The sequence below is a fragment of the Tamandua tetradactyla genome, chromosome 1, assembly GCF_023851605.1.
Source record: "Tamandua tetradactyla isolate mTamTet1 chromosome 1, mTamTet1.pri, whole genome shotgun sequence".
NCBI lineage: Eukaryota > Metazoa > Chordata > Mammalia > Pilosa > Myrmecophagidae > Tamandua > Tamandua tetradactyla.
In genome coordinates, this window is record NC_135327.1 from 95,309,193 (window position 1) to 95,323,395 (window position 14,203).

Genomic DNA, 14,203 nt, shown 5'->3' on the forward strand with positions numbered 1-14,203 from the left:
GGAATGGTGAGAATGGGGAGAAATGCAGCTTCCCCAAGTTGAATTCTTGATATTTTCATAAGCAGTGTGGACACCAAAGCTATAGGCTGAGCCCCCAGTCTTGGGGTTTGTTCACATGAAACTTAATCCCACAAAGGATAGGTCAAGTCTACTTAAAATTTAGGCCTAAGAGTCACCCCAAAAGAGAGCCTCTTTTGTTGCTCAGATGTGGCCCCTCTCTCCAGCCAACATGATGAGCAGTCTCACCACCCTCCCCCTCTCTGCATGGGACATGACTCCCAGGGGTGTGGACCTTCCTGGCAACGTGGGACAGAGATCCTGGAATGAGCTGAGACTCAGCATCAAAGGACTGAGAAAAACCCCAGAATGAGCTGAGAATTAACATCAAGGGATTGAGAGAAACTTCTCGACCAAAAGGGGGAAGAGTAAAATGAGACAAAGTGTCAATGGCTGAGAGATTCCAAACAGAGTCGAGAGGTTATCCTGGAGGTTATTCTTACGCATTAAGTAGATATCACCCTGTTGTTCAAGATGTAGTGGAGAGGCTGGAGGGAATCGCCTGAAAATGTAGTGCTGTGTTCCAGTAGCCATGTTTCTTAATGATGACTGGACAATGCTATAGCTTTCACAATGAGACTCTGTGAATGTGAAAACCTTATGTCTGATGCTCCTTTTAGCTACTATATCAACAGAAGAGTAGAACATATGGAATAAAAATAAATAATAGGGGGAACAAATGTTAAAATAAATTCAGTTTGAAATGCTAGTGGTAAATGAAAGCGAGGGGTAAGGGGTATGGTATGTATAGTCTTTTTTTTCCTCTATTATCATTTTATTTCTTTTTCCGTTGTCTTTTTATTTCTTTTTCTAAATCGATGCAAATGTACTCAGAAATGATAAATATGCAACTATGTCATGATATTAAGAATTACTGATTGTATATGTATAATGGAATGATATCTTAATGTTTTGTTAATTTTTTTAATTAATAAAAAATGTTTAAAAAAAAATAAGAAAGAGCAAATATCAAGGACTTAACAGTTTGAGAAAGAACAGCAAACTAACCCCAAAGCAAATAGAAGAAGGGAAATAACAAAGATTAAAGCAGAGATAAATGAATGGGAGAACGAAAGAACAGGAAGAATCAATAAAACCAAAAGTCGGTTCTTTGAGGAAATCAGTAAAACTGATGGGTCACTAGCAAGACTGACAGAGAAAAAAAGAAAGAGGATGCAAATAAACAAAATCAGAAATGAGAAGGGCTGTGTTACCACATGCCCTGAAGAAATTAAAGAAATCATAAGAGGATACTATGAATACCAACAAACTAGACAACTTAGAGGAAATGGACAAATTCCTGGAAACACACAAAAAAGCTACACTGGCTCAAGAAGAAATAGAAGATCTTGATAAACCAATCACAAATAAAGAGATTTCAGTAAGTCATCAAAAATCTCCCAACAAAGAAAAGTCCAGAGCCAGACAGCTTCACAGGGGAATTTTATCAAACACTCCAAAAAGAACTAACATCAATCCTGCTCAAACTTTTTCAAAAAGAACTGAGCAAAAAGGAACTCTACCTAACTCATCTTATGAAGCTAGTATCATTTTAATAACAAAACCGGGCAAAGATGTTATAAGAAATGAAAACTACAGGCAAATCATCTTAATGAACACAGATGCCAAAATTCTCAATAAAATATAAGCAAATTGAATCCAACAACACATTAAAAGAATTTTACACCATGACCAAGTAGGGTTTATGCCAGGAATGCACAGATGGTTCAACGCAATAAAGTCAATTAATACAATACAGCACATTAACAAATCAAAAGAGAAAAATCACATGATCATCTCGATTGATGCTGAAAAAGCACTCAACAAAATTCAGCATTCTTTTCTAATAAAAATACTCCAAAAGATAGGAATCAAGGTAACTACCTCAATATGATAGAGGGAATATATGAAAAACAATCGTACTCAATGGAGAGAGACTGAAAGCTTTCCCCCTAAAATCAGAAAGGAGACAAGGATGCCCACTGTCACTACTATTATTCAACACTGTGCTAGAAGGTCTAGCCGGAGCAATCAGGCAGGACAAAGAAATAAAAGGCACCCAAATTGGAAAGGAAGAAGTAAAACTCTCATTATTTGCAGATGATATGATACTATACTTGGCAGATTCTGAGAAATCTACAGCAAAGTTACTTGAGCTAATAAACAAATTCAGCAAGGTGGCAGGATATATAACAAATGTGCAAAAATCAGTAACATTTCTATACATAAGCAATGACCTAAATGAGGAGTCAGTTAAGGAAAAAATTCCATTCAAAATAGCAACTAAAAAGAATCAAATACTTAGGAACAAACTTAACTAGGGATGTAAAGAACTTGTTCGCAGAAAACTACATAACATTGCTAAAAGTAATCAAAGGAGATCTAAATAGGTGGATTGACATTCCCTGCTCATGGATAGGAAGGCTAAATATAACTAAGATGTCAATTCTCCCCAAATTGATCTATACATTCAACACAGTACCAATCAAAATTCCAATAACCTACTTTGAAGATCTGGAAAAGCTAACTACCAAATTCATCTGGAAGGGAAAGAGACCCCAAATAGCTAAACGCATACTAAAAAAGAAAAACAAAGTGGGAAGATTAACACTCCCTGACTTTAAAACCTATTATAAAGCCACAGTGGTCACAACAGCATGATACTGGCACAAAGACATTAGCACTGACCAATGGAATTGAATTGAGAGTGCAGAAATAGACCAGCAAATCTATGGCCAATTGATTTTAGACAAGGCCCCCAAATCCTCTGAACTGGAACAAAATAGTCTTTTCAATAATTGGGCATGGAAGAACTGGATATGAATGAATAGTCAAGAGAATGAAAGAGGACCCCTATCTTACACCCTACACAAAAATTAATTCAAAGTGGATCAAACACCTAAATTTAAGAACTAGTACCATAAAGCTTCTAGAAGAAAAAGAAGGGAAACATCTTTAAGACCTAGTAATAGGAGGTGGTTTCCTAAACTTTACACCCAAAGTACAAGCAATAAAAGAAAAAATAGATAAATGGGAACTCCTCAAAATCAAATGCTTCTGTACCTCAAAAGACTTTGTCAAAAAGGTGAAGAGGTAGCCAACTTAATGGGAGAAAATATTTGGAAATCACATATCGGACAAAGGTTTGATATCATGATATACAAAGAAATCATACAACTCAACAACAAAAGCACAAACAACCCAATTATGAAATGGGCTAAAGATATAAATAGGCATTTTTCTGAAGAGCAAATACTGATGGCTCAAAAGCACATGAACAGATGCTCGTTTTCACTGGCTATAAAGAAAATGCAGATCAAGACTACAATGAGATACCACCTTACACCTATAAGAATGGCTGCTGTTAAACAAATAGGAAACTCTAAACATTGGGGAGGATGTAGAGAAACCAGTACACTTATGCACTGCTGATAGGAATGTATAATGCTGCAGCCACTATGGAAGACTGTTTAGCGGTTCCTTAGGAAATTAAATATCAAGTTGCCCTATGACCCAGCAATAGCACTACTTGGTATATACCTAGAAGAGCTGAAAGCAATGACACAAACAGACATTTGCACACCGATGTGCATAGCAGCATTATTTATAATTGTCAAAAGACAGAAACAAACCAAATGCCCATCAACGGATGAGTAGATCAACAAAATGGGGTATATATATACAATGGAATGTTATGCAGTAGTAAGACAAAATGATGTCCTAGAACACATGACAAGATGGAGGCACCTTGAGGATATAATGCTGAGTGAAATTAGCCAGCCACAAAAGAACAGATACTGTATGATTCCACTTTCATGACCAGCATACAGGTATAATCAGAGGCTTATAATACAGAATATACGGGACTAAGAAATACATAGGAGATAGAGATGGGTGAACCGTTAGCTAATGAGGCTGAACTCCAATGTAGGGAATAGACAGGAGTGAAGATAATTCTCTAATGAGTCTATAAGATATATTACCATATTGAAGATGAACAAGATTGAAAGGAGTTGTATAGACAGACCTACGTGTCCCACTGATTAATACTAGAAATATGAATTAGTTCTCACACAAAATACTTCGAAGATATGATTCATGTACAAAGAGTGTGTAAGTCCAGGGTACAGGGGAAAAACTGTTATTGCATGCTATGACTATGTTCAAAAGGAAACCATCAGCACTACCACAGCAACAGCAGAGGTAAATAATGGCGGGAGGGACAAGAGTTAAGAGGAGGTTTGATTTCCTATTTGGCGAGGGTGTATTTATCAGTTTTCTTTCTCTTGGGAACAATGAGATTATCTAAAATTAAAAATGATAATGGACTGTAGACTTTGGGCATTATACATGATGCCAGATGAATGCAGGTGGCTGAAGGATACACTGACAGAGAAACAGATTGGCGAACAATGGTGTATACTTTTGAAAACAGGTTGTACTTCTACAAAAAGGAAGAAAGTTGTGAGACATGCCAACGATGTGAATGAACTAGTGGGACATTTTGTGAGGCAAAATAAGCCAGAAACAAAAGAGCAACAATGGTAGAGTCAACTTTAAAAAAATGCTGGGGCCTAGATTGTAAGCTTTTAGAGCAAACACATCATGCCCGGGCTGGTGATTATTATTTCTGGATTTCAAGAGATTATCTTATATATATAACCTGGTATTTAGAGATAAGAACAAAGCTGAACAGACTGGGTTTAAAGTAATTCAGAACATAGGGGTAAGAAAGACAGTTTCTATATTTTAGAACCACACATACTCTTTGAGACCAAAGGAAAAAAGGAACTAAAATGTTCTGTAGTTCACAATTTAATTCAACCTATCTGTATTGCTCATTTGAACAACTGAAACACAGGGAGTACAGAAAAAGAAAGAGGTCCTTTAATCCTGTATAGATTATTGTAATGCCTGGATACATGCTAGAGGATATTAATCAGATAAACAAAAAGTATTGGCAAAGTCCCCTGAGGGAGGCAAGCGAGAATATGAAACAATTAAACCATACCATCAGGGAATCCCTTGATACTGCATCAAACTTTAGGGACACCCCTATCAATAGGCCATGCTCTCAGTCACTTATGTAGGTAGCACAGAATCTTATACTACCTATAGGCATGCCTAAGAGTTACTTCTGGAGGACTTCTGTTGTTGCTCAGATGTGGCCTCAGTTTCTCTAAGCCTCTCTGCAACTGAAATCATTGCCCTCCCCCGCTACGTGGAACATGACACCCAGGGGTGAAAGTCTCCCTGGAGACATGGGAGATGACTCCCAGGGATGAATTCAGACCTGGCACTGTGGGATCAACCATTCCATCCTGACTAAAAGGGGGAAAAAATGTAATTAAAAAAGTTATCAGTGGAAGAGAGAGTCTTATAGAGTTGAGAGGCTACTCTGAAGGTTGCTCTTACACAAGCTTCAGTTAGGCTTTGCTACCTATAACCCCTGCAAACCCCCAATCAGTACCATTCCAGTCAATCCTAAAGAATACCTAGGACAATATACAAGATTCCACAAGGGTACCATGCACTAGAGTAACTTTCCAGAAACCTATAACCTCCAGATGGGTCCCTGGTCCAGGTAAGTCCTTGAACCTAGCCCAGCCTCTCCAGAACATCAGACAGTTCTATCTCTCTACCCGATATTAGTGATAGACCCTTCCAATATTGAAAAATTTACAACTGCCATAGCCTAAAGAGAGAGACGGAAAGATCAAAGGTGATGTTGGAGTTATATACAGGTGATATAATTTAACAAATGAATATGAACACTTAATCGTTCAACTGATACTTCTTTTAGTCTCCAGTATTTCAGAGCAGCTAGAAGTAAAAATCTAAAATTGTGAAATTGTAACACGTGTCAAACTCTAAAATATGTTCTACAACTAATTGTGGTGCTGTGCTTTGAAATGTATAGTTTTTTGTGTATATATATATATTATTTTTCACAAGAAAAAGAAGAAAAAAAGTCGATTGTGATGATAAAAAAATATTTAAGCCCTCTAGCCTCCTATATTCTAGAGCAGCTAGAAGGAAAAATATGAGAGGATTGTATGGTATGCTGGTTTGAAAGGATGTACCCTACCTAGAAAAGGTATGTTTTAATCAAAATCCCATTTCATAGTGGCAGAATAATCCCTATTCAATACTGTATGTAATCAGATCATCTCCCTGGAGATGTAACCTAATCAAGAGTGGTTGTTAAGCTGGATTAGGGGAAATGTGTCTCCACCCATTTGGGTGGGTCTTGATTAGTTTCTGAAGTCCACTAAAAAAGGAAACATTTTGCAGAACAAGAGATTCAGAGACAGCAGAGCAGAACAACACAGCCACAAGAAGCAGAGTTCACCAGCCAGGGACCTTTGGAGATGAAGAAGGAAAATGCCTCCTAGGGAGCTTCATGAAACAGGAAGCCAGGAGAAGAAGCTAGCCGATGATGCTGTATTCGACATGTGCCCTTCCAGATGAGACAGGAACCCTGACTGTGTTCACCATGTGTCTTTCCAGATGACAGAGAAACTGTGACTGTGTTCGCCATGTGCCCTCCCACTTGGGAGAGAAACCCTGAACTTCATCGGCCTTCTTGAACCAAGATTGGACATTTCTATAAACTTATTTTAATTGGGACATTTTCTCAGTCTTAGATCTGTAAACTAGCAACTTATTAAATTCCCCTTTTTAAAAGTCATTCCATTATTGGTATATTGCATTCCAGCAACTAGCAAACTAGAACATAAGGTAACCCATGACAAACTCGGCGATCTCCCCTGTAACTATTTGTTGAAGAGTGCTTTGATAACTATTGCTTTTTTATTTATTTGCTTTGTATATATGTTATACTATACAATTTAAAAAGTTAAAAAAAAAAACAGTGTAAAATAGGGGAAAGAGCATTAGACAAAAAGTGAGACACATTTAAGAGAGGCATAACCTTAAATATGTTGTTCAATCTCCTCAATGTGCCACTGTGTCATTAAAAAATACAAACATAATGTGTCTAGCCTCTCATAGATTTGACAAAGGATCATTTAGGGTAACGAGTATGAAAATGTTATGATTATTACCATTACACCTCTAACAATCTCTCTAGATTATAAATTCCTTATGCATAGCTTGTGCCTTATATAATCACCCACAAAATAGCTAACAAAGAGCTTTACACAAAATAGACTCCAATTAACATTTACAGAATAATTTTTTCTAATCAATGTACAAAAATACAATTTCACATAAATACAATATTCATATGTTGTAAATTAAAAAGGAAGTTACCATTCAAAACAATATCCACTGGGATCACAGGATAAGCTCATGAAATAAAAGTTTGGAAACTTCACTCTGACAGTAGATGAAAATTAAAAAAAGCTACCAATAAAATGATCTTAGTCTGTGTGGGCCACCCCCTTTATACCCCCAGGGGTAACTCAAAGCAGTTCTTAATGTCTTTGAGAATATTATATTAAAATTTTAGATGATAGGTATAATTAAATATAATACAGCAAAGGTAAATCATTTAGAACTTTCTGGCCTTCAATCACAAAAAATACAATGTATACAATCTTAAAATAGATGCGATTATACCATTTGGGCTTGTTTGCTGCCTAATGTTAGAGTGGCAAATATATTTTTCATTAATTAAGACCGTATCATTTACTTTGCAGAGTTTTAAACTTAGAATCACAAGTAACACACTTGGGTAATACATAAAAATTTCTAATATAAATCTAAAAAATTACTCCTCACACATTATCATACACCAAAATAATGTCAAGACTCTGAGCTGATAAAAATTATATACTACACATTCTCAAAAGTACCAAGTTCTATCACTCAAGCTAACATACAAGGAGTACTAGACTTACCTTATAATTGTCTTCTACTTCAGCTAGTTCTAGTCTTACATTTTCAGCAATTTTCACTTGTTCTTTCCATTTCATCTCCATTTTTGCAAGTTCATCAGCATATTTACTGCATTTCATCTTTTCATCCTAAATGAAATTAGCATAACCATAAAAAAAGTTTTAAAATCCGTATAACAAACATCTCCACAAACATACTAAGAAATGTGTTGAATGCTTATTGTAACATTGTTGTTAACAGTACAAAAACTGAAATAAGCAAATGTCTATGAATAGAATATTGCATGAATCATTTTATATTCACACAATGGTATAGTATATCTATTTAAAAAGACTTATATCCAAAATAAATAATCCTTACAAGTCAGTAATAAGACATAGGACTCATATCCAGAACAAAGAACTCCTACAATCAAATAAGGCAAACTATGCATTTTAAAATGGGAAAAAGAGTTGAACAGACACTTCACAAAATGATGCACAAATAGCCAATGATCATATGAAAAGATGCTCAGCACTAACAGTCATTAGGGAAATACAAATTAAAACCATGATGAGATATTAGTACACCTTTAGATTGGCTAAAATTTAAAACACTGACTGTAGACTGCTGGTGAGAATGTACAGTGGTACAAACACCTTGTAAAACAATTTTGTAGTTTCTTGTAAAGTTAAAACTTCACCTATCATGTTCTAAAAAATGATCATGATGATGAATACACAACTATGAGATGATACTGTGAGCCACTGATTGTAAACCGTGTATGGAATGTATGTGTGTGAAGATTTAACCAATAAAAATATTCAAAAAAAAAAGAAGTTCACCTATCATATGGCTCAGCTATTTCACTCCTGGATATTTATGAAGAGAAATAAAAAAATATGTCCATATGAATGTTCACAGCAGCTTTATTTGCAATAGCCAACCTAATGTTCACCAACTGGTAATAAAATAAGGTACATCCATACAATGGATTGCTACCTCAGAAATAAAAAGAAATGAACTATTAATATAAGCAACAATATGGAAGAATCTCAACATAATTAGGCTGACAAAAGCAGGAGGTAGGATACATACCAGATGATTACAATTACATAAAATTCCATAAAAGTAGGTTAATGGTTCCCTATGGATGGGGATAGTGGGAAAAATTGCAAATGGCCATAAAAAAACTTTTGGGGGTGACAGAAATGTTATCTTGATATTGTTAATGACAGTTTTCATGACTGCATTTATTTCAGAATTGATTCAAATATATGCAGTTTATTGGATTTCAATGTATTTCCAAATAGTTTTTTAAAAAAATGCAGCCTAAGAAAGTTTGGGCTCAAAGGGACATTCTATATTTCCTTCAAAATATTACTACATAATGAGATTTTTAAAACATTCATCCAGAATTGACTCACCCCTAATGAGAAGTAGGTTAGTCTCTTCAAAAAGACTATACTTTGAACTCAACACTAAAACAGCTCTACTCAACCCTTCTACAGAAGGATTCTTTCAAGAAGTAAAAATGCTCTGTTTAAAGTCTGATTAAGCACAATTCCTCCCTTTTGTGAAGTTGAAACATTTTCCATGTATCTTTATAGTAAGAAGAAAACAGACAATATCCAATCTCTATTAATCATCTGTCCATTATCCAGAGAAAGACATTTTATTATGTGAGCAGAAAAGAATGACTTTATGTTCACAATTTCACTCACAAGCCTGTGTGAACAAGCTACACGAAACACCCTCCTGAGCATCCCAAGAGAAACTACACATACTAGTATATGAGAATGAGAAAAAAAAAAACAAGGTATCAGTCAAAACAAAAAATATAAGCTTTACAAGGAAGCTAATTTACCTGCAAGAGTTGTTTACATTTTTTATACTTTTCTGTGTTGTCAGCAATTTCTTTGGTCATTTCACAGACTTGCCCCTTTGTTACCATGTCAAAATCTGTCTCAGCTAAAACAAGGCAGAAAATAAAATAGTTAAAAAGTATCTGTCCCTTATATTATCTTCCTATGCAGAATAAAGGGTTGGAATACTGTGAATAAATTAATGGAATACCAAAGAAGAGAAATATCAACTCATACTCTGAATAAATAAATAATGGATATATAAGTTCCAGATGAGAATTTTAAAATATTGGTTTGGCCAGAACTAAATTCAAATTCAATAATGAATGTATCATTCCTTTTTCTTTTTATTATTTGCTAGAAATAGTTGTGATACGGTACCAAAAAAAAATTTTTTTTAACATAACTGGACAGGATAAATAGGAAAACCATACTCTGAGAAAACACTTTAACATTCTCATTACTATTCACCAAATATTTATTATGTAAATACTCTGTAACACCATTCTACATACTGTGGAGGATAAACAAAGATGGAAGGTTACAGGGGTTGAATGCAATTGATATTCACAATACATCTAAAAAACACTAAAACATCAATTACTACAAACACTAAACAAAGAAATACATTTTTTTCTAGTACTTAAACTTTCATTATTATCAAGTTTCTGATTTACAGAAAGGCAAAAAATAGAAATTAAGACAGTGGAAACCTAGAGTTAATGCAACTATTTATCCATATATTCATTGTTACTCTAAATATGTTTTATAAGTTAATGAACAATAAATGATTACAAATCCAAGTTATCCTACAACAAATACACTAATGAGGGAAGTACCCTATTGGTCCAAAGTAGTCAAGAAAAACAAGAAACAAGAATAGAACAGAGGGTTTACAAGTACCACTCCCTCCCTCAAAGAATTGTACAATAAAATGCCACAAATAAAATGTTTCAAAATTCTATAGATTTAATGGAACATTAAATAAACATTAAAATTCTTGGCTGGTGTCACAGTTGGATCAAATGAGCATTTACAAGTACCAGCTCATTTAACACTGTGGATGAATTTAATACTTCATTATCTCACAAAGACAAATACATGTTCACACTAACATTTTGTGTATTCATCATATGTAAAACTTTATCTCACTTTTATACCCTTATTTTCCTTTTGCCTAAATTCCCTCACTTGTAACGTAAGGATCTTTGTAACTTCCCTGAAACTCATACCTGGAACAAGCCAGTATAAATAAATATGAATATTTGTCAAGCCAGGACCATATAAAAACCCTAGAAGATTTTTACCTGCAGAAGGTGGTTTTACATCTATAGTAGAGAGAGTAGTAGCTGGATCTGTGATTACTGAAGCATCATTCACTTTCTGCTGATTCCCAGTTTTCTTTGTGAAGATATTATTATTGCCCTATTCAAAATGTTAACAATGAATTGTTAAATGAATCACTAAATGAGTTACATTTCCTTCCTTCAGCGTAAATAATAATCCTAAAAAAAAAAATCTGAAGAACCTCCAAAGCTGTTATTGTCCAAAAACTAACAAAGACTAAAGTTACACACCTTACTAACGGAACTAAATGTTGCAAATGAGAAATATTTTGCTTGTTCTTGTAAAATCATGAAAATACCAACAAACAAGTCATTCACAGAAATCTAATGATGAATTCCTCACAAGTTTTCTAATGCTAAGTCACAATGTACTCAAAAGACATAAAAGCAAAATCTTTACATATGGATCATATTTAAAATACATTTTTTCACAATCCTACTTTACCACATGCATTTGTTGCTCCTTTGTCTTTCAGATTTCAAAAATATAAAACTAGGAAACATCATTTGCATCAAAACAAATAAAACTGTCTACAGGGAAAATTTCGTTCACAAATAAAACAGGTGTATCATGTCCAACTTCAGGTTTTAAAACTTTCTTTAGATATTTCTTCTCCACTTCCAGCACTCCGTTATAAGTCTTATATCTAAGTACCACAATTTAAGGGTCCACATTAAAACATACACACATCAAAACAAAAACATTTTCTTTTGCTTTATCACAAACATGCCCACCTACTCATAAATGAGATACAAGAGAATTAGCAAATACTTTTTTTTATTATTAATTAAAGAAAAAAAGAAATCAACACAACATTTAGAAATCATTCCATTCTACATATGCAATCAGTAATTCTTAACATCATCACACAGATGCATGATCATCATTTCTTAGTACATTTGCATCAATGTAAATCGACGACCGCTGGGTCACTCTAAATTAAGGTGTTTGATTTTATTTTTCTATGGCAGGGCATTTCTGTAAATATGTGTAGTATAAAACTTCAACTTTTATTATTTAAATTAAATATTTGCTAGTTTGAAGAAGAAAAAAAAAAGCAAATACTTTTTAACACTTCCTAATACAGTGGATATGAGTAGGATGGAAGAACTTGCCAATGACAACTAAGAAACCCTTGAAGACCCTAGGGATAATTAACAGTGAACCCTAGTGAAGACAGGCTTCTTTGTCACAAGGAGATATTCAATAATATATATGGAGTTCTAAAGTAACAAAATCATTCAGCAAGAACTTTGAGGAAACTTGTCAGGAAAAGAGGACTTTCTTTCCTGGTTTTTCTTGCTGCTTGCTCTTGTTTTCTTCACTAGTTTTCCACCAAATAATATATTTATATTATATCATATAGCATATCTATCATAGGTACATGTGTCAACTTGGCCAGGTGGTGGTGCCCGTTTGTCTGGTTGGGCAAGTGCTGGCCTATCTATTTCATGGAGTGAAATCATGATTATGTCAGCTGCATCCAGAGCTGACTGCATTTGTAATCAGCCAAGGGGAGTGTCTCCTGCAATGAGTGACACTTAATATAAGCACTGGAAGGCTTTTAAGGGGGATTCAGAAGAGACAGCTCTCTTCCTGCTTCAGCCGGAGAGCCTCTCCTGTGGAGTTCGTTCAGACCCTTCATCAGAGTCGTCAGCTTGAAGCAGCCTGCCCTGTGGATTTTGGACTCTTCCATTCCTACCGTTGCCCAGCCAAAGGAACTTCATCAGAGTTGCCAGCTTGCGGCCTGCCCTACAGATCTTGGATTCTTTGTTCCCAAGGTTACGTGAGTTACTTTTACAAAATTTCTATCTACAGATATTACCTGCTAATTCTGTTTCTCTAGGGAACCCTAAGACAATATCATATCATATATAGTATATATTATCATTACAGCATTATGTCAATGACTTTAAATTAAGCAGAGATAAATTATATCTGAAAGGCTGATACTCAGAGTATTATAAATTTGGACTGCAAACAAAAATATTGATAAAGGAAATATTTTATTGGGTATGAATTCAATGATACTTACTGATGGGTCAGAAAGTTTGTTTATTTGTTTTTGGAGCCTCTGGCATTCCTTGAATTTTTCTTTATAATGATCTGCTGCCATCTGAAGACGGAGTTTCAGATCTTCAACTTCTCTTCTCAATTCATGTTCCGTTACATCAGTCTTTTCCTGAGCAGGAAAGAAAGACTTTCTTAAGGTAAAAGGTAAACCACTGATAGCTCATAATGTAGCTATGAATAAATCCCAGCTTCATTTTCACTCTTTCCTTTATGGTTTTAAATTTTTATTTGTTTTGGGGGTTTTGGCTACAGAGCTACATTACCCCTCCTAATAATAAATCTAGCATTATCTTCTTAAGACAAGGTTCATTAAAATCTGTAGAAAAATAATCTACCTTCCAATGAACAAGAACAGTCAATTCTCATTATTCACAGTAGTTATGTTTTATGAAGTTGCCACAAATACTGAATTAGCAAATCCTGAACCACTGATCTTATGGGAAATACATGGTTAGATGCCTGCAAGCCTCTGGTCACATTTTTATCAACTGATCAGTACTTAACCTTCTTTTATGTATGTGTCTTTTTATAGACACCTTACTTAGTATATATTGTTGATTCATTAACACTAAACTCACAGCCAGCAGCACTGTAATTCCTGCCTAAACAAACTTTATCTAACAAACACATTTACTCTGCACAGCACATCACAGCCTTCTTGCACTTAGGAATGCTCAACAGTACTTCAGCATTACCCTTGGGACCCAGTTGAGACTATGCAACAACCCACAAAAATGCAAAAATATGATAGTAGATGAAGACTGTGAAAAGGACTTGATTGCAGGAGCACTGACATAAGAAGGCAGAACAACATTGTTCAACCTCAGCTGAGAACTCAGAACAGTGGGCAAACAAAAATTTTTTGCCACTCAGCATATCTGCAAATAACTGCAACACAAAAGTGTTGATGGGGCTACAAACTTCAGCCAGTAGATAAATTAACACACACAGACTCTGCAGATGACTATCAACTGTATTATAACTGTGAAATAATCATAACGCTGTTTTATGCAGCTAGT

General features: G+C 34.8%; 1 protein-coding gene across 3 annotated transcripts in view; it reads right to left on the reverse strand.

The window, feature by feature from the left end:
- The window catches only part of TAX1BP1 (Tax1 binding protein 1), a 120,455-nt gene that overhangs the window by 44,097 nt on the left and 62,155 nt on the right, over window positions 1–14,203 (reverse strand). For all 3 annotated transcript variants that reach the window (XM_077120979.1, XM_077120969.1, XM_077120988.1), the window contains exons 10-13: window positions 13,147–13,293; window positions 11,072–11,189; window positions 9,767–9,870; window positions 7,923–8,048 (exon numbers count right to left, since the gene is read on the reverse strand). In XM_077120979.1, the coding sequence (XP_076977094.1) occupies window positions 7,923–8,048; window positions 9,767–9,870; window positions 11,072–11,189; window positions 13,147–13,293 (495 nt within the window). The remainder of the gene's footprint in view (window positions 1–7,922; window positions 8,049–9,766; window positions 9,871–11,071; window positions 11,190–13,146; window positions 13,294–14,203) is intronic.